Here is a 21795-nt window from a genome sequence, read left to right on the forward strand (position 1 = left end):
ATTCATTAGCTCGTTAAACTCACTCTACAACTAAATATTTGAGGCAGCTTTATGTAAAGAACCTACATATGTACACACACACACAGTGACACGGTGAGTGGAGGCTAGAGGTTAGCCAACTTTTGAAAGAGCCAGCCGTGATACGCTAAATCTGAACAGATCACCCAAAGGAAATTCTTTACTTTCAACCTTTATCACCAGCCAGAGTAGGACTCAGCCATCGATAAATTTATTTTATTTTTATTTATTTTTTTTAATTCCTCGCCTTCTTAAATTAACAACGTGTAGAGGCCTGAGTCTCAGTAGTTTACCCTGAAGCAATACCTGGTTGCAGAAAGAACCACAAACTGAGATTACCAGAGCACCACCCAAAAGAAATGCCTAACATTCCAACTGCTGTAGATAGGACCACCTACCAGCGCGCACTCACCAGGACACCCCTAGACAAATGTCAGCTAATAAGGGTCCTGAACCTCAGAAACCCCTCATCCCCACCTTTGCTACTATAAAACCCTATTCTAACTGAGCTTGGGGATTTCTGTTTATTCCAGTATGTTGGACATGCCTGGAGTTTGCAAACTTGCATAAAACCAAGGCTTTTTTGCTTTTACATACTGGGCGGGGGTGGAGGGGGATGGAGACAGGTGACAACTCGATCTCCTTGTTGGCTTTTGGGGGACTTTGCGGATTTGGGCATAACACCTTTCATCTGTTTTTTTAAAGGATGGTCACACTGAGACTTCTGAACAGTTAGCTGGATAGTGATTTGCATCTCTGCATTTTCAGGGCTCGCACTTCCAAGTAAGCTATCTCCCTAGCATGCCCTTCACTTTTCACAACAAAAACATGTTTTTGGGTACTTAGGCCTGAGAACAACTTGCAGAAATTGGTTCTCTTACTCTACCATGTGGTTCCCAAGGATGAAATTCAAGTTAAGTGTGAGGTAAGCGTAATAGATTATTAAAAATTGCTGTGGATCCCCGAGGAGCTTGCTGTGGGATCCCTGGCGGCAGCAGGCAGAGGGCAGGGGGTCCTGAGAGCAGCCAGTCCTAGGCAGGGGCTACACATAAGACCATGCTGCAGGTCTCCAAAGGTGGCTGGTCCCCGGTGGTGGTGTCCCTGGCAGCAAGCCATGTGGCAGCGGTGGGCAAGAGACAGAGGCATGCCATGCAGAGTGAGGTTGGATATTTATTTAGTAGTTATGTAAGGGAAGGGAGAAGGGGAGAAGAACAGAGAGGCAGAGGCGGAGGCAGAGAGGGAGAGGAGAGACCTCTCCTGAAGCTGCCCTCTCCAAGAGAGAACTCAGGTAGGAAGCTGAAGATCAGCCTGCCTCAGGGATGGGGGGGGGAGTGGGCGTGGCTTATCTCTTAGAGAGACAGATCATTATGTAAGCACACAGGTTAAGTGTGGAGGAAGTACCTTCACGCGTCAGCACACTCCAACTCCACTACACACACAAATGTATATTTGTGTAAGATAAATGTATTTGTATGGACACATGTAAATGTAGAGGTCAGTGGACAACTTGAGGGAGATGTTTCTTCCTTTCCACCAAGTAGGTTCTGAAACTGCAACAATGTTTTTCAGGCTTAACCACTGGGCCATCTACCGGCCCAAGGCATTTTCACTTTCTTGATATCTGAAACCCAATGTTTGTTTTTGTTGTGCTGTAGCTCTGAGGTAGAGGTATGCTGGCAGTTGAGAGCCAAGGAACACCACAAAGTCATATTGCACAACAAACATCAAACAAGAGATTTATTCAGAAAGGTACAGGAGAAAGGGTAACTGTTTCTACTCTGGTGAGCAGCAGCAGAGAACTGAGCAGAAGGCCGGCTTTATATAGGGTTTCTTGGGAGTGGAGAGGGGTAGTCTGGAATTAGAGGGGTTATTGACCTGCACTTGGGCACTTTTTTCTGTAATGAGACCTGGCCACTCTCCCTCCTCCAGGAGCTGAGAAGGCCATTACAGGCCTGCTGCCAGAGTAGTCTGAGGGTGGAGGGTAGCAACTGGAGGTCTCCAGGGGCAGGAGTTACAAGGGGAGTCTATGCAGGTCACAGAGAAATCAACCCTTTCCTCACCCAGCTGCCTGAGTCAGCTCAAATACCCAACATTTGTGTTTCTGGTATAATAATCTAAGAAAACATACAAGTTTATGAAGATTTACTTATATAGTTTCTTCTACACATGTAAGTTCTTTAGCTCTCCGAACATTTTTAAGGAATGTCTGAGGTTAGGTTTTCATTGTTTTGTTCTGCTGACCTTTCTTGTCATGTAGGTACTCTGTCCCTTTAAGAGACAAGCTTCACCCACCCCAATCCCCCCACCCTCTTCCTGCTAAGGCAAGCTGATCTTGTTGTGCCTTCTTCTGATGAGGCAACCATTGCCTCTCCTCCCCCCCCCACCATTTCTTCCCTCCATAATCTCTTACCCTTATACCCTTTCCAATACCCAAGCTCTCTCTGCATAGTGTTATCTGCGGTCTCCCACCTGCTAGGGGACTTGCCAGGGTCACTTTGCCTTAAATCTTTCCATTATAGCCTAGGCTGGATTCAAACTTGCCATGCCTCCATGTCCTTGAACCTCCTGAGTACTGAAGCTTCTTGTCCTTAGTCTTGCTGTGTAGCCTGGACAGCCTCATATTGCTGAACCTCCTGCCATACCTGCCTTGTACTGGAATCAATGCACATCCCACATTAATTTGAATTCACTTTATATCATAGGCTTGGGGCTCCAACTTTCTTCTTTTGCGTGTGGCTATCCAATTGTCCCAGCAACATTCATTGAAAAGTCTATTCTTCAGCCTGTTCTACAGAGGTCCACTCACCTCTGCCTCCCCTGTGCTGGGATTAAAGGTGTGCACTACCATGCAGGTACATCTTTAAGTTTGAGGCTAACCTGGTCTACAGAGTGAGTTCCAGGACAGCCAGGGTTATACAAAGAGACCCTGTCTCAAAAACAAAACAAAACAAAAAAACCCAAAATCAACAAAAAGTGCAATTGTCTGTTGGGAGAAGCAAAGTTCTATGTGCACCAGACATTAAGGGCCTCATTGAATAAATGGTACCTCCTGAGAATGAGAAGCTTCTGTAAAGCAAAGGACACTGTCACTAAGACAGAAAGGCAACCCACTGACTGGGAGAAGATCTTCACCAACCCCGCAACTGACAAAGGTCTGATCTCCAAAATATATAAAGAATTCAAGAAAATAGACCGTAAAAGGCTAATCAACCCAATTATAAAATGGGACACTAAGCTGAACAGAGAACTCCCAACAGAAGAACTTCAAATGGCCAAAAGACACTTAAGGTCATGCTCAACTTCCTTAGCGATCAGGGAAATGCAAATCAAGACAACTTTAAGATACCATCTTACACCTGTCAGAATGGCTAAAATAAAAAACACCAATGATAGCCTTTGCTGGAGAGGTTGTGGAGAAAGAGGTAGACTCATCCATTGCTGGTGGGAATGTAAACTTGTGCAACCACTTTGGAAAGCAGTGTGGCAGTTTCTCAGGAAATTTGGGATCAACCTACCCCTGGACCTAGCAATACCACTCTTGGGAATATACCCAAGAGAAGCCCTATCATACAACAAAAGTATATGCTCTATTATGTTCATAGCAGCATTGTTTGTAATAGCCAGAACCTGGAAACAACCTAGATGCCCTTCAATGGAAGAATGGATGAAGAAACTATGGAATATATACATATTATAGTACTACTCAGCAGTAAAAAACATGGACTTTGTGAATTTTGCATGCAAATGGATGGAAATAGAAAACACTATCCTGAGTGAGGTAAGCCAGACCCAAAAAGAGGAACATGGGATGTACTCTCTCATATTTGGTTTCTAGCCATAAATAAAGGACATTGAGCCGGGCGATGGTGGTGCACGCCTTTAATCCCAGCACTCGGGAGGCAGAGGCAGGCGGATCTCTGTGAGTTCGAGACCAGCCTGGTCTATAGAGCTAGTTCCAGGACAGGCTCCAAAGCCACAGAGAAACCCTGTCTCAAAAAACCAAAAAAAAAAAAAAAAAAAAAGACATTGAGCCTATAATTCATGATCCTAGAGAAGCTAAATAAGAAGGAGAACCCAAAGAAAAACATATAGGCATCCTCCTGAATATTAACCTTTATCAGGCGATGAAAGGAGACAGAGACAGAGACCCACATTGGAGCACCGGACAGAAATCTCATGGTCCAAACCAGGAGCAGAAGGAGAGAGAGCACAAGCAAGGAACTCGGGACCGCGAGGGGTGCACCCACACACTGAGACAATGGGGATGTTCTATCGGGAACTCACCAAGGCCTGGGTCTGAAAAAGCCTGGGATAAAACCAGACTCGCTGAACATAGCAGACAATGAGGACTACTGAGACCTCAGGATCAATGGCAATGGGTTTCTGATCCTACTGCACGTACTGGCTTTGTGGGAGCCTAGGCAGTTTGGATGCTCACCTTACTAGACCTGGATGGAGGTGGGTGGTCCTTGGACTTCCCACAGGGCAGGGAACCCTGATTGCTCTTTGGGCTGACGAGGGAGGGGGATTTGATTGGGGGAGGGGGAGGGAAATGGGAGGCGGCGGCGGGGAAGAGACAGAAATCTTTAATAAATATAAATAAATAAAAGTTATATGTGCACATGAAGGTCATGACAAGGCTTTAAAAACGAACATCCTGGGGATGGTAAGGAAATGACACAATGTGCACTGGTACGGCTGTCCAAACAGATCTGATGCTAATCATTCCCTTGGCAAGAAAAACATCCTCTAATTTTTTTAAAAAAAGATTTATATATTTATGTACATGGTATTTGTCTGCATGTATGTCTACACACCAGAAGAGGACATTGGGTTACAAGGGACTACAGTTATAGACAGTTATGAGCTGCCATGTGAGTGCTGGAAATTTAACTAGGAACCTCTAGAAGAGAAACTGGTGCTCTTAACCACTGAGCCATCTCTCCAGCCCCCAAATCCTCTAATTTTAAGGTCTTTTTTTTCTTGTGCAGGTGAGTAGTATGTGACTGTAAATAGAAAACAAAACAAGTGATTTAAGAAGCCTCAACATACCATTGTGCAGTGGCAAATGCATATATAGTTCCAACTTTGTTGGAGACTACCAAAAAAAAAACAAACCAGTGAGGCATTCACACTTACACATACACACCTATCCATAGCTAACTTTTTAGACACAAGTTAAATCAAGCTTGTACAAGCCTTCTTGTACAAGCTTGTACAAGCTTGAAACCCCTCCTACTTGTGAGGGTGACGCAGACCTTAGTAAATTCAAGGCCAGTCTAGGCTACTTTGTGACAGCCCGTCTCAAAACAAGCAAACAAAAAACAAATGACAACAGACGGCTGGGAACATAACTCAATGGTAAAGCACATGCCTAGCATATACAAAGCCCTGTGTTCAATTCCCAGGACTAGGGTAACATCGGAAATGAGTCATGTCATACTGAGCGTTCATTGGTAAAGAATCTTTACTTGGACTGTGAATAAGGTTTAGCATTCAGCAGATCTCAAAGCTGGCAACAATTTGACATCAATGTGGTGATTTGAATAAGCTTCCATTTTTCAGGTTAGGATTTGGTTCAATTATTGAAAAATCATCTGCTTTTTCTTCTAATTGCTTCTCTAGTTGGCAGGAGAACTTCCAAGAAACATGATGTAGTAGGCACTGCTGTAAACTGGCTGCTTATTAGGGTTAGAATAAACCTGTTCAGGTTTGAGGGATGTGAAAGGATTAGCTCCACAAGCAATGATGTGTGTATCCAAGTTCACCAGAATCTGCAAAGAGGCTTCCAATTCCTGTTGGCTGCAGAAGAGAGAAGGAAAATCCCTCTGGTAATTATGAACGAGTAGAAATTGCTCAAGTATATGGCAATTCATGACCAATACCAACAATTTTATAAAGCTGTACTAGGCAAGGGTATTCTTCCCTTCCAAATGTCTCACCAAATCCCAGATTATGTAATAAAGGACTCTTCCCAGAAAATTGTTTTAGAGCCTCATGCAGGAAGGAAGAACACCTTCCTAAGGGGCAAGCTGAATCAAAGTGGGCTCATCTGTGCACAGGAAAAAGTGAGTCAGAAAAGATCAGAAACAGAAATAGGTAAAAACCTGTAAACAGTAATCAACGTTGGAATCTCATGGTCACGAAGTAGCAGCAGAGTAGGTAGCCAAGCTTCCATCAAGATTGGGGAGGCATGAAAACCTGAAGAACAATGGAAACATGAAGAGATGAAAGAAAGGCTGAGATATATCCTGAGAGCATGACACTCCTTTGATTATCTACTAAACCCTTACGTTGTTCATCTCCAGTTCTCATCATCATGAGCTACACAAGCTCTTCAACAAAGGATGTATGGGAAATAATCAACCAAGTATTTAATGAGGACAAAAAAGAAACAAATAAAAACCAAATGAAAACAGTTCTCCTGGCTAGTTTAATGTCAACTTGACACAAGCTAGAGTCATCTGAAAGGAGGGAACCTCAATTGAGAAAATGTGTCCATAATATAGGACTGTAAGGCATTTTCTTAAATACTGATTGATGGAGGAAAGCCCAGCCCATTGTGGGTGGGGCCATCCCTGAGTGGGTGGTCATGGGTTCTAGAATAGAGCAGTTGAGCAAGCCATGAGGAGCAAGCTAGTAAGCAGCACCTTTCAATGGCCTCTGCATCAGCTTCTGCCTTCTGGTTCCTGCCCTGCTTAAATTCCTGTTCTGACTTTTTTTCAGTGATGGACTACGAATGCACAAGTATAAGCCAAATAAACCTATTCCTCTCTAACTTTCTTTTGGTCATGGCGTTTCATCTTAGTAATAAATACCCTAACTAAAACATAAGCACAGAGTGGAAAAATCAGCTCCTCAGTATTTCTCTGAATGAATAGCTCTTACCTGGATGGAATGCAGCCACCAAATCTGGATGGGCTAGATTCCCAGTCTCTATCTGCTCCTCCCAGAAGTCATGATACAGAGCCTTGTGGCCACTAAGCTGAATTGTTCCAGGCTCCAGGGGTAAAGGTGAGGAACTCTGTAAAAGGTTAGCACTCACATCCACACCCACCATGATCACACGGAGGCCAAGATGTTCAGGAAACATAGAGCCAAGCTCATCATAATCTCCAGAACGAATGAGAAATGTCTCCACGTGGGAAGCACCAACTATATGCAATGTGCTTCCTCCAGTCTTCCCAACATCTATGGCCAGAGTCCGAATCCCTAGGCCCAGGGTCAAGGGCCGTGACAGAACATCTGTTATCAATCGCTTCAAAGAGCTGTACAGAACATCAGGTTCTGGCTGTGGCCTTCCTAGATTGGCCCAAAGCATGGTCATAGCATTGCTACTGAGAACAGTATTCAGTGTAGACTCTAGCTGTAAACCCCTCATAGTAAACCAGGCATCCCAATCCTGTATATCTTCTGCTGGACATGGCCAAGGTCCTGAGGGTAGGACAAAATCACCTGTAAGGTAGAAGGAGTAAGTGAACAGGGCTGGAAAGAAGAGGGCACACTGCTTTTGGAAACAACTGAGTTTGGTTCCCACCAACCAAATTGGGGAGCTCACAATTGTCTGTAATTCAAACTCTAGGGGAGGACATGCCTTCTTCCAGCCTCGAGGGACACTGCATGCATGTGCACAAACACATACTCAAATATTCATAATTTAAAAAATAATAAATAGCAAATCCAGCTAGGTGGTGGTAGCGCACGCCTTTAATCCCAGCACTTAGGAGGCAGAGGCAGGTGGATCTCTGTAAATTTGAGGCCAGCCTGGTCTACAAGAGCTAGTTCCAGAACAGGTTTCAAAGCTACAGAGAAACATTGCCTCGAAAAAAACAAATAAACAAACACAGCAAATCCTTGGCTTCAAAATTCCTTCCTCAATAAGTCATATTTATTTTGCCACCTAGTAACTACAAGTATTCCCATTCCTTGTCACGTTTCTCATTTTCCCCTTAAAACAACATGCTTTTATTTTTGTCCAACTATATTCAACAATTATCACTAAGATACAATTTCCTAATACCCCTACTCTACCTGTAACCAGAAGCCATTCCATGACACGATCCACAGCCACAAGACGGAGCACTTGACAAACCTTCCTATGTGCTGGCCAATCTGACCTCTGGCACTCTGTATCACAGTAATAGACATTTCTGCACCTGAGAGAATGAACCAAAGAAACATGTCCCTCTGTCACAAAGGCGACTGCGTGTGTTCGAAGACGGGCCAATGAACTGGTGAAGAGGATGCGGAGAAGAATGACAGGTGAAAACCCAAATGCGGGAGCCACGCTGGCAGGGGAAGCCACGTTGGCAGGGAAGCCACGCTGGCAGGGAAGCCAAAGGAATGCGGTTCTCAATACAGTGCTGCTCCACTCCACCTATCTAAAATTTACGTTTTTCACTCTTTCCGGGGGCCAGGGGTGAACTAAAACAAAACAAAACAAAAAGTCACACACTTTGCCCATGCTTTCTTTTAACAAGAGTGACCACGTCAACTTTCTTGGAACAGATGTGATCTTAGCCCGTGTGTACTCAAGAAGAAAGTAGAAGAACATCTGCTCTTTCATCTCCCACAAAACCAAAAATAAACAGGATTAAAACTGGGGCCACACAAAATGAGAAACTATTAATTCTGAAAACAAAAAATAAGCAAAAGAAAAACAATCAAAAAACTCTTACGGTTGTTCCTCTAGGAATAAGCACTTAATATAGGATTATTTCTGAATGTTCCCCCACTAGCACCCCACAAGTCACCTCTTACAGTGCCGGAGAACCTTGTGATCTGGAAGTCTGCAAGGGAGTGCTTTACAGTAAGCACAGAATCGAAACGTGTCCTCCATCCTCTGGAACATTTCTTGTGGACACTGAAATCCAAAGCTTGATACTGGGGTTCCCCCATCTATTACCAACCTGTAGACACAGTAGGGAAGAAAGCGCAACAGTGAGGAGTATCTCCCAAATCTCTTCTGTGCTTCCTCCACCCTGTACAGACTTTCATGTAATCTTAAGTGTATCCCACTTCCATTTTTCTTTAGCAATTATATTTCTTCTAGCATAAAGGAAGACTGTGGAACCTTGGGTATGACAATAATACAAACATCTAGGACTCCCCAGGATAGAAACAACTGGAGAACTGCCATAAACAGGATGCCCAAGCATGCTTAAACATTGCCGGGGCATAGATGATGACGATGACGATACTAACGTAACTGACAGAGGTCAGAATGACAAAATTCCCTATTTTACTTCCATCTTCTGATATGCAGCACCAAAGACACTAAGCCCCTTTCCACAGACTCATCACTCACTTGTATTCTTCATAGCTTTTCATGTTCAGCTTTTGAAGTATCAACTGGGACAGACCTGGTACATTATTATCCAAGGAAATGAAGCCAAGTGCATCAATGCTAGGGTCAGCTTTTAAGAGGGTTGAAGGTTCTGAAGGTATTTCTGTGGGTGGGATTACAACCATGGGAGTCACAGGTGGGGGTTTCTTGTGCTTTCGCCGTTGTGAACGTGGAGCCATGTCCAATGAACTTGGGGACAAGATGCTAAACAGGGATGGAATTTGACAAAATGAAATCATGTATTTAGATGCCTGACCTTTTACTTCACATTCAAGTCTCTGAGGCATGGCTATGAGAAAATTTATTTATTAGTTATGGATTGGTTATTGCTATAAGCAGTTATAAAAAAAAGAGGAGACCACTAGGCACATGGTGGCTCACTTCTATAATACTAGCACTCAGGAGGTAAAGGAAGACGCAGAGTTGCAGGCCACCCTGGCCTGCTACACAGCAAGACCCGCTCTTAAACAAAAACAAGAGAATAATTACATACAATATAATTTATGCATGTGTGTGATATATGAAGTTCTATATACAGGTAAATAAATGTACAATGTAAGGAATTACAAAATCTTTAAAGAAGCAGTGGATAGGAACTGGTTGAGTAAAGTAGACCCTAGCCTTGTCAATGTTTGACTTTTTGGGGCAGTGGGAGGGGACAGGTCATATAGACCAGGATGGCCCCTAACTCATTATGTCTCTGAGGATGACTTTGAATTCCTGATCCTCTGGCTCCATTTCCCAAGTGCTAAGACCACATCCATGAATGCTAGGTAAGCACTATACCACGTCAACTACATTCCCAGCAGAACTCTTTTATAAAGTACTAATATATTAAACACATAGAATCTTTTGTTGTTTGTTCTGAAGCAGATTCTTATGTAGCCCAGCTGTGTGCTACCCTATATGTCTCAGCACAGACTGTTAAATTAACTTTAAAAAAGAAGAAAATGCAACAAGTTTTTGGCTAACCAAAGTTACCAGTAGCTGGAAAATTGGCTAACCTAACCTGTTATGAATTGTGGAGATAAGACATAAACAGGCATCAACCTGTCCCGCTGGCTCTCCTCTCCACCCTGTACTCTCTTCTGTGAGCACATTCTATTTTTTTTTAAAGACTTATTTATTTATTAAGTATACAGTGTTCTGCCTGTATGCATTCCTAGAGGCCAGAAGAGGGCACCAGATCTCATTACAGATGGCTGTGAGCCACCATGTGGTTGCTGGGAATTGAACTCAGGACCTTTGGAAGAGCAGGCAATGCTCTTAGCCACTGAGCCATCTCTCCAGCCCTGTGAGCACATTCTAAACTAGTGCTGTGGCTCTAGTCACCATCTTGATCCATCCACTAGGACCTCATCAGCCATGACAAGTTATTCTATGAGGTATGCTTGGAGGTCAATAGGATAAAAGGTAACACTGGTGGAAATGCCTCCACTGAAGGTCCAAAAGAAAAATATTTAAAGCATAGTAATCACTGGTGTTGACAGTCGTGATCCAGCTTTACCAAAAGAGTCCATAAGAAGTACATCAAAGATGATATGAAATCACTCAAGAGCAAACGAGAACAGAGACCAGAAACTGTAAAACCTTTATGACAGGGAGAATAATTAAGCACATCAGGCTAATTTAAATAACTACCAGTTTTTCACTAGGAACATCTGAATAAAAATGTCATGGTTCAGTCCTAACATAAAGATGGTGTGACTCTAGAAAAGTTTTTTTTTTTAAATGACAGTTTAAAAATGGAAAATGTTTACAAACTGGGATCTATTGCCTGCCAGGATATCTGGCTAATGCTTGTCATCTGAACAATACTAGGACTTAAGATAAATGGGACTAACTGATAATTTTAAAGAATTTATTTTACATCTATGTGTAAAATGCAGACGGACACATACTGCAATGTGTATGTGGAATTTAGAACAACTTCTGGAGTCGTCTCTCGCTTTCCACCTCATTTGAGGCAGGATCCCTTTTATTATGTATGCCTCACTGTGCAATCCAGGCTAGGTGGCTCATAACTTTTTAGGAAATTCTTTCTCTATCTCCCATCTTGACCTAAGAGAAAGAAACTATAGACATGTGCTATGGAGATGTGTAAGCAGTGACTGTTCATTTGTTTCCTGGCTGACCAGACTCAAATAATAACATATAAACTATATCAATTAAAACAGTTTGACCAGTAGCTTACACATATTTTAATTAACTCTTACATCTTAAATTAATCCATAATTCTTGTCTGTATTAGCCACATGACTTTTATCAGTGAAGCATTCTCATCTTGCTTCCTCTAAGTCTGGGTGACAACTGCAGACAGCCTTTCCTCTTCCCAGAATTCTATTCTGGTCACCCCACCTATACCTCCTGACCGGCTATTGGCTACTGTAAAGTGACAAATCTTTACAGAGTACAAGACCCAAAAGAATTGGCCTTTTCATTTGTATTCCAGGGGTAAAATTTAGGTTATTAAGCTTGCTGGGCAAACACTTTATCCCACTGAATAACTTCATGTCCTGAAGTTTCTTTAGAAGATTTTTGTAGGTGTTTTTCTTGTAGATATGTACATGTGTTGTGTGCACACCGGGTATTGTGAAGATCAGAATAGAGTGTCAGATCCTTGGAATTGGAGTTACAGACAGCTTTGAGCTACCATGTGAATTGCTGAGAACCAAACCGAGGTCCTCTGGAAGAGCAGCAGTTAAGTGTTGCTGAGTCATCGCTCATCGCTCCACCTGCCTTTTTATTTTTTTTTTTATTAACCACAATTTATTTGGAGTAGAGGCACTGGTTTATCTATTTAAGAAAAAAAAAACAGTGGGCCCAGAAAGGAGGCTCAGTAAGTAGTCAAGACTGACACCTGGAGTTTGATCCTGGAAACCCATGTTATCAAAGGAAAACCAATTTCTGAAAGTTGTTCTCTGACTTCGGGGTGCTACATGCATCATAATTTCAGAATTCAGGAAGCAAAGTCAGGCACTCTGTGAGTTTGAGGCCAGTCTGGTTTACACAGCAAGCTGCAGGACAGCCACGGCTACACAATGAGACTCTGTCCCAACAGCAACAACAAAATCAAACTTATAAAATAAAAGTGCATTTAAATTTGCTTGAAAAAATTATAAGCAATAAACTTAAAAATATACAGTAAGTGCAATATAAAATGAGCATCAGAAAGGCAAAAATATAGTAAAAGCAGGGGAGATACCTTAGCAGTTAAAAGTACTGGCTGCTCTTTCAGAAGACCGGGTTCAATTCCCAGTACCCACATGGCAACTCACAATTGTCTGTAACTCCAAAGGACCCAACACCCTCATCCAAACACACATGCAGGCAAAACATCACTGTGCGTGAAAGAAATAATTCATTTCTATACACACACACACACACACACACACACACACACACGAGACTCTGTCCCAACAAAATCAAACTTATAAAAGTGCATTTAAATTTGCTTGAAAAAATTAAAAGTAATAAACTTAATAAACACAATGTGTGTGTGTATAGATAGATAGATAGATAGATAGATAGATAGATAGATAGATAGATAGATAGATAGATAGATAGAGCAATTCAGACACTCACTTCAGCAGCACACACACTAAAATTGGAATGGTAAATGTGAATTTAAAAGAGTTTAGCAGCCAGAGGTGGTGGTACACACCTTTAATCCCAGCATTAAGAAGGTAGAGAAAGGCGAATCTCTGTGAGTTTAAGGAGGACACCTGGATATGAAATGAGTACCAAGAAAGCCAGGGCTGTTGCACAGAGAAACCCTATCTCAAATAAAATAAAATAGTTTAGCATATCAAGGGGAAAAAGAAAATAAAAGATCACTTTATCTTTAAAAAAAAAAACCATGTTAGAAAATAAGAAGAAAATCTCTAAAACATAGAAATTTGGAAGTAAAATCAAGGTCATATCCATCCATTAGTCTGGCTGGGACTCTGTGATACCCAAGTTTCCTTTCCTGTCTTTTCTTTTACCTGTGCCTACTAACGAAAGATCATACTAAAAAACTTAAAACTTCCATTTATCCAATGTATATTTACTGATCAACAGGTAAAATCACTTGTAAAATATTTTATATGTTTCTGTTGGGCATATGCCTGTGATCTCAGCAGAGGGCTTAGGCAAGAGTATCTCAGGTCTGAGACCAGTTTGGGCTAGAACAAAGAAACCCTGTCAATTGAAAACAGGAAGAAACTTATACATTTCATCGAAATGGGGGTATCATATACAAACTATAAAGTACAATGAAATCTTCTAGAAAGCACTAATGGGAGAGCAAAAGACATCTCCATAGTGAGTAAGTTATAGGTGACTTCATGAAGCAGAAAGCAGTTGGAACTGACCTCGAATGACAGGAATACTCTGAAGGCACCTAGACAGGGAAGAGGACTTTTGAATACAAAGAAAAGAATGACTGTAGAAATACTGACAGGAATAATCTGAGACCTACTGAAAAAATGCCAAGATACCATCAACAGTGTGAAGCAACAACCCAAAGAATTAGAGGAAATATTTGTAAGTTACACTCATAAGGAGGTTAATAAGAATACATAAAAAAAAAAACCTCTTAATCCCAGCACTCAGGAGGCAGAGGCAGGCGGATCTCTGTGAGTTCGAGGCCAACATGAGCTACAGAGCTAGTTTCAGGACAGGCTCCAAAGCTACAGAGAAACCCAGTCTCAACTCCCGTCTCCGCAAAAACTCCAAAAAACAAAACTCTTACCAGCCGTGTTGGCACACACCTTTAAGGCAGAGGCAGGCAGATTTCTGAGTTCCAGTACCCGGTCACACAGTGAGACCTTGTCTCAAAACAACACCCAACCCTATGAACAACAGACAATAAACAACCCAACTAAAAACAAGCAAAGTCTATCCTAAGTTGATGCTGAAGACCTATAGCTGAAGATAATACATATTTTGGGTACAAGACATACAGAACTGACCAGGAAACGTTCTCTCTGCTGGCTAGCTTTCATAGTGCCAGAGGTGCTATGCTGTCTGCTGGAGGAGAAAAAAACATCAATGGCCTTACCCAGTGTTAGGCCCTAAAATTGTAAATAAAATAATAAATAAATAATTAAATAAAATTATAAATAAATGCTCACTGAATGTAAAATAGTGGCATGGCCATTATGGAGGTAACCAACTGCTACTGATTGTATTTGAGGCCAGCTACACAAGAAGAAATTCATGGTTGGTACTCTAAACCTGGTCAAAAGTCTGAGTGGGGCATTCATAGGCCCTAGGGGGAAACTAAGACTGTTGTTTTTGCTAAGTGCCTATGTTGTCAAACTTCTTTCTAAATGTTTACCTTTATTCCCATATGTCTATACTACTCTCAGCCCTGATCAGAGCAGTTTTTACAATGCACAGTAGTTAATGGAGAACTACATAACTGGTTTAAGTGCTAAGAATATGTGACCTTGAGTGCTCAGGCCTAAATGGGACAACTATCATCTATATTATACCCAAGCCCACCAAGATTCAGGGAACACTGTCTGGGGGGAGGAAAAATAATATAAAACTGGAAAATGGAGAGGAATGCCACAAAATGCTGTCTTTTGAACATGACATGGTGTTTATTCATAAAATCAGACTGTGGTCCCCTGTACAAAAATCAACAGATCAGCCAGTCAAAATTCCAGCATGTGTGGGAAGGAGTTCAGGAGGTATTGACTCCTAACAGAATAATTACTGGCAACTGAGGGGAGTGTGGTCACTGGAAGAAGTGTCCTCATGATCCGACGGATGGCTCCAAACCCATATACATACAGGCACCACTAACTGGACTGAATGGGTTGTTTTAAACAGAAATGAATTTGGGAGTGGGTCCTGTTGTGTGTATGGTGTATATGGAGGATGCAGAATTTGAGGGAAGAATGAGAGGTATATCTGATCAAAATATAATATATATGTCTGAAATTCTCAAAAATTAAAAGAAATGCATTAAAAAGGGACAAGATATTTAAGTAGGTATTTTTCCAAAGAAATATGCAAATGGAAAATACGTGGAAAAGATGTTCACTGGTCATTAAGAAATTATTAATCAGAACTATAATGAAATATCTTTTCGTCGCCCCATAAAGATAGCAATCAAAAAAGAAATAAAAGGGGGGCATTGCCGGGCGGTGGTGGCGCACGCCTTTAATCCCAGCACTCGGGAGGCAGAGGCAGGCGGATCTCTGTGAGTTCGGGACCAGCCTGGTCTACAAGAGCTAGTTCCAGGACAGGCTCCAAAACCACAGAGAAACCCTGTCTCGAAAACACCCCCCCCAAAAAAGGGGGGACATGTATGGCTTTCACCTATAATCTCAGTACTTCAGAGGCAGGGGAACTGCCACAGGGCATATTCTAGACCTGACTGGACTATAAAGTGATTTTAAGGCTAGCAAGGAATACAATGTCTCACAAAAAGAAAAGAAAGAACAAAGGAGGGAGGGAAAAAGGGAGGAAAGTAACATAAATTACTACATGATAAAGAAATTTCATTCTTGGGTATGTTCCTCCAAACAATTGAAAATGGTTATCTAATAAATGTTTTCATTTGACTGCCCACAACAACACTGTCCAGATAGTAAATTGAAACAACTAAAGGTCCAATAATGAATGAATAATGAACACATTGGGATTTATAAGTTGGGAAGACAAAAGGGGGAGGGAGTAAACTGGGAGAGAGATTGACAGTTATCATAGAGTGGATGGAGAAGAGGAATAACTGCCTCAAAAGTTGAATTTTCTTTTATGGATGAAAATGTTTTAGATCTAGATAGAGAGGTTTATAACTCTTTGAATATACTTTAAAAAATAATAATAGGGCTGGGAAGATGGCTCAGAGGTTAAGAGAACTGACTGCTTTTCTGGAGGTCCTGAGTTCAATTCCCAGCAACCACATGATGGCTCACACCCATCTATAATGAGATCTGGTGCCCAGAACATTATATACATAATAAATAAATTAAAAAAATAATAAATTAAAGCTGGGTGGTGGTGGAGGCAGAGGCAGGCAGATCTATGTGAGTGTGAGGCCAGTTTGGTACCCAGAGTGAGTTCCAGGACAGCCAGAGCAACAGAGAAACCCAGTCTTGAAAAAGCAAAATAAGTAACAACAAAAACAAAGCGTTTCAAGTATCCCAAACTGGTCTCAAACTTCCTATGGAGATGAGAATGAACTTCAAATTTTGATTCTTCTGAGTCTATCTCCTGAGTATTCCAATGACAAGTATACTCCCATACTGGGTATTTTTGTTTGTTTGTTTTGTTCTTTCAAGACAGGGTTTCTCTGTAGCTTTGGAGTCTGTCCTGGAACTACCTCAGTAGACCAGGCTGGCCTCAAACTCCCAGAGATCCGCCTGCCTTTGCTTCCAAGTACTGGGATTAAAGGCGTGCGCCACCACACCCAGCCCATAATGGGTTTATAAGTGATGAAAATCAAACCCAGGGTTTCATACATACTAGGTAAGCATTCTACCAACTGAACTATATCAACAGACCACTAAATGCCATTTAATTGCTAACTTTTAAAATTTTAAATTTCAAATGTAAATTTCTCCTCTACCTGAAAAAAGTACTTAAGAAATGAAGATATCTGTAAACATGAAGAGGATAAAGCTATTAATATCCAGGTTTACTATCTCCAGGGACAAGAAAAGGATAGAGGATAAAAACACCGGCAGCAGCTGGTTCTACTGCAAACAAGGTAACAAAGTTCACATCAGGGATCATGTTTTGCTATAAAAATGGCCTGACATTTGATCCTTTACAATCAGATTTGTTAAAGGGAAGTGTACAAAACCATCATGGAGCTGCGAAATGTACACAGGTGGCAAAATCCAAGTATTTCCAGAATCATTCAGCTCATACCCCTTTAAATGCTACTCTTATAAATCAATGGCCTGAGGTTCATAGAAGAATCAAGAAAAAATGTCTATTTTTCTCTTGCGCTTTCTTCCTCTCATCCTTCGTGTTTCCATTTACCCTTCCAGTATTTCTCCTCAACCTGAGGGAATGGTTTGTTGGCGTTCGCAAAACAGAGACAATGAAAGCTCATCTGCATTCTCTCTAGAACACCCGTGAGGACATTGGACTTAATGAAAACAGACAGCCTTAAGTTTTACAAGTCATGTCCCTGTACTAAAGTGTAAATGGGAATCACTCCTCTTTATACCTGAGTCCCATTTCCAAGAACTTGATTATGCCTGTAATTGATCCTTCCTTCCATGATACTAGGGATCAAATCTAGGGCCTTCTGTATAAAAAGCAGTATTCTGCCAACAAGTAAAACTCCCAGTCCACCTGCCTTCATTTTGTCTTTTTAGAAACAGGGTTTCATGTAGCCCAGGCTGGCCTTGAACTGTGTACCTAAAGATGATCGTAAACGTCTGATTCTTCTGCATCCACTTGCTAGTGTTGTAATTACAAGCATGTACTTTCACACCCAGTTTGTGGAGTGCTGGGGATTGACCCCAGGGCTTATAAATTAGGCAAGTACTCTGAGCTATAGCCAGCTTCCTGCCACCCACTTTTAACCATCATACATACTCCTATGTCCAGTGTGTTTCCAGAATCACAGCATTCTAGGAAAAGCATTTAAATGCTAGAACCATTCCCCAGGTGAAAGTATATCTAACTGGACAGATGTACAGCCTTACACCCAGGGTTTATAATGATCATCTTCCTCAAACTAGCCCATAACCTTTTTCCATAGTTAGAAAGATACTGCTTCATTTATGTATTTTCAAGAATGCCTTCCTCCAATGGTAGATCCACTCTTAGAAATGTGTATACATAGGAGGGTGGGACATTATTATACAGAAATCAAAAGCTGTGCACCACTTGGAGGAAAAACTGGCTATGGAAAATCCCTTATGTCACAAACTCCTGTATATCCAGAGCATACTGATGACTTGTATTATAAATGTACTCGTTATCTGACAGGAAGGTGAGAATGTAGGAATGAAAAGTCATTAAATGTATGTCGTATGTGTGTTGTGTGTTTGTATTTCTGAATTTGTATACTGTACACTCAGTCTGTGGTTCTAGCTTTCTCAGAGTCTCAAGCTCCTCCAAATTCAAGGGGTATAAGACTGAGAAAAATGAAGGGGGGGACACGGACCCCAGAGTATATGCAAGGGTGAAACCAGAAAGAGCTTTGGTAAGCACTAAGAACTCAGCAAAGTTTAGCTTACTTAACCTACAAAAGAGATGACTTAGGTTTTTTTTTTTTTTTCTGGCCATCCTGATAACTAAAGAGAAAACACCACTGACTACAGAAATGTAAGCTGGCTTCTAAAAAAACTCTTATCCTTCGTCTCCAAAGTCTAATCTAAATCATTAACTTATTCCTAAACAGAACTCTCCTCCTTCCTCCCTCCCTTTAACAAAAGTCCCATTTATGTCACATAAGATACAGTCATATTCTCATTGTCTCCAGACTGAGATCTCACTGTAGTTTCTTAAATCCATCAGCAAATACACCTTTCAGACAGTGGTGGGCAGACAGGGGAAAGTACAGATGGCCCCTGGGCTCCTCTAAAGGGTAGGGGAAGGCAGGCATAATGAACATTTGTTCCAGCACTTAAGAAGCTGAAGCAGGATGATCATGAGTTGGAGGCCAGTCTGGACAGTATCTCAAAAACCAAAGAACCGCCAAATGTGGGGAGAAGGTCATGAAAGGGGAAAGTACATATAAAATATTGCTATTCTGGCCAGATGGTAGTGAAACATACCTTTAACACTAGTACTTGTGAGACAGAGGCAAGCAGATCTCTGATTTTGAGGCCAGCCTGGTCTACAAAGCTAGTTCCAGGACAGCCAGAGATACCCAGCCTCAAAAACAACAACAAAAGAACAGACAACATTAGCTACTTAATCAGTGATTAACACTCCCTTGAGTGATACTTTAAAGAATTATAAAATGAACTAAGTAGACAGATTGATGGGAAAGTAACTTACCCTGCTAAGCCCTAGGCTTCCTTCCTTCTCTTTCCTCCAAGTGAACTCAACGCTTGATCTCTTCAGATCTAGGCTGAATCTCAATTGCAGCTGTTCCTTCACATCACTTCTTCTGCAAACTGCTGAAATGCTGGGTATCAGTGACTTAAGGGTGCCCTGCCAACCAGACAGACAAGGCTGAATTCTCCCTAACGAGGCAAGTCAGGACCTGGACACCTGCTCGAGTTCTCTGACCCTTATTCTCTGCCAGGAGGGCTCTAGACTCTGTCAACATCCCCCCCCCCCCCCCCCCAGCTCACTGTAGCCAGGCAAGATGAGGAAAGATGAAACTTACGACATCTTGGATGTCTCTCAAGGTAGTATTTCTGCTCTCACTTTATAGCTTCATGGGGAATAGGGTAGGGTGGGGGGAAATCCCTTGGGATTAATTAAGGAACCAATATTTGGCTAGAAGGATAGGCACCAGACCAATGGAAAAAGAATCTTTGGGAAAGGTTGAGCCCAATGTCCCTTTTTAGACTAACACACTGCTCAAAGAGAATTCAACTATATCCAAAATAGGCTCAAGTATAAATATAATTACCCAAAAAGGAAGAGAGAAATGGCATTTAATTGTACAACAAACTTAACTATAGGAAAACCAAGAACTACTTTGTAAAAACATTTCACTGAAAGGAGCCTAAAGTATTCTCTAAATGAAGAGTGTCAAAGGACATTCTACATGACAATTTCAGAAGAGGAAAAAATGCTTCTGGAATATCAAAATAGGAAGACCAATATTTTTGTTACTGAGTAAAAATACATACAATTTATAAGGAAAGAAAACAACTCAGTTACCCTTCCAAACCTGGTCAGGGATGCTGATCCAGGAAGTTCAACCACATTTCCTAGCTCCTTTCCACTTATAACTACAGAGCTGAAGAACCTAACAGCATATTATTTGGACAGCAGTTCTATACAACTAAAAACAACCCACCTTCCCTCCCCACCTTTTCGCTTACATTCATGACCACAGGTGTCACTTACCTGCCTCTGGAAACAATGGGGTCCTGCAATGGGGTCCTAGAATGTAGTACATCAAATTACAAAGTTTTCAACAAAGGATTCCAAAGGAATCTTAAACTGTAATGCATGAACTACAAAGGAGTCAATGACATATTACATAATACCATATAAAACAGTTGTAAACAAAGGAAATTGTAATATTAAAAAACACTGATGAAATAGAGGTGAATAAAGATTTCAAGGCTGACTTCAAACTAAAATGGCCTAAAAATTAAATGATGACCTTCAATGGGGTTAAGAGTTCTGTTGCTAAAGACTGAACCAGAAGGTACAAAAAAAAAATCAGACTGACTCTGCTAACTCAGAGATGTCATATTTGAATATAAAGGATAGTGACAGGGCAAAAAATTGATAGGGGATATTTCTACTTTAGCAATGCTACCTACACTGGTAGACAATTAAAGTAAAAACTTAAGAGGTCTGAAATTCCCACAATTTGCATTAGGAGTTACAATGAAAATTATCATTTAACCATTTTTAGTAAAACTATATCCATGAAGATGAAATGCTAGGTATGGTACATAGTTCATGACTAAAAATTCTAGCTCTAGGGGTGCTGCGGCAAGAGGATAGATGAGTTGAAGCATAATCTCAGCTACACAGACTCTTAAGAAAGGGAGGGAGGGAGGGAGGGAGGGAGGGAGGGAGGGAGGGAGGGAGGGAGGGAGGGAGGGAGGGAAAGGAGGAAGAGGGTATAGACTACAAAGAGGCTCCCATTTTATTAATCTGTAAGAAGTCTGTGAGGCTGGATGACAGTCTATCTACCATTTTCAGGTACACTGATTTGTCCAAGTTGTTCTTTTACTTTCTCCTTCTTAATTTTTAACACCAACCTGCAACTCTTCAAGTTTGATAATGTCTTATGCTTACCTGTGACTCTCACAAATACTATATAACCCTAGTAAGAAATCAAAGTGCTAAGTTCCTAGCACTTAATATACTAGTTAAGTTCCTACTTTAACGATGTAATTTTCAAAAAAATTTACGAAAAATCTATAAAGTATATAGTAATTTTAGAGGCAGCAAATGGACTGTTTACAAATCAATATTATATTGAACAATAATAAAAAACTTTAGATTCTATTTTTATCTAAAATTAGGCAAATATATATTTTGATATAAACTGATGCTTCATGAGTATCATAGTTACTGTTTAAAGCTATTTGTCATATTATAAATTGTGAGCAATTTCTCGATTTGCACAAAATTATATTCACTTCAACAATGGCAGAGGAAATGCACAATCTCAGAGTAACCATACATTAGTATTTTGCTTATTGTTAAACTACCCAATATCCTAACACAATTTATCAATATCACTGTAACAAAGTCCAAGACTAGAATATTTCTTTCAACTGAGAGTTGGCGAAAACAATGACTTCTATTGTATTTACGGCAGTAGG

General features: G+C 41.1%; 1 protein-coding gene across 2 annotated transcripts; it reads right to left on the reverse strand.

Moving 5' to 3' along the window:
* Window positions 1-4729: 4729 nt before the first annotated feature.
* Window positions 4730-20986, reverse strand: Mss51 (MSS51 mitochondrial translational activator). 2 transcript variants are annotated; one of them, XM_075949436.1, is made up of 7 exons: window positions 19328-20986; window positions 9326-9568; window positions 8772-8927; window positions 8050-8174; window positions 6907-7473; window positions 6126-6219; window positions 4730-5820 (listed from the first exon to the last, which is right to left on the reverse strand). In XM_075949436.1, exons 2-7 carry the CDS (start codon window positions 9541-9543, stop codon window positions 5640-5642), a joined length of 1341 nt encoding a protein of 446 aa, XP_075805551.1. In that variant the 5' UTR covers window positions 9544-9568; window positions 19328-20986; the 3' UTR covers window positions 4730-5639. The 2 variants fall into 2 exon arrangements, with proteins under 2 accessions (XP_075805551.1, XP_075805550.1); XM_075949435.1 differs by lacking the exon at window positions 19328-20986 and having other exon boundaries at window positions 9326-16671.
* Between the last annotated feature and the right edge of the window lie 809 nt (window positions 20987-21795).

The sequence above is a fragment of the Microtus pennsylvanicus genome, chromosome 15, assembly GCF_037038515.1.
Source record: "Microtus pennsylvanicus isolate mMicPen1 chromosome 15, mMicPen1.hap1, whole genome shotgun sequence".
Lineage (NCBI taxonomy): Eukaryota > Metazoa > Chordata > Mammalia > Rodentia > Cricetidae > Microtus > Microtus pennsylvanicus.

What these genes read in the sequence shown, in the direction of transcription:
- Mss51 (XM_075949435.1), bottom strand. Translation starts at nt 9,651, where the DNA reads ATGCCTCAGAGACTTGAATGTGAAGTAAAAGGTCAGGCATCTAAATAC. An exon ending in AAAAGCTATGAAGAATACAA is followed by an intron (nt 8,928 to 9,325) that starts GTGAGTGATGAG and finishes CTGTGTCTACAG; the next exon opens with GTTGGTAATAGATGGGGGAA. An exon ending in GGTGGCTGCATTCCATCCAG is followed by an intron (nt 6,220 to 6,906) that starts GTAAGAGCTATT and finishes ATTGTTCTTCAG; the next exon opens with GTTTTCATGCCTCCCCAATC.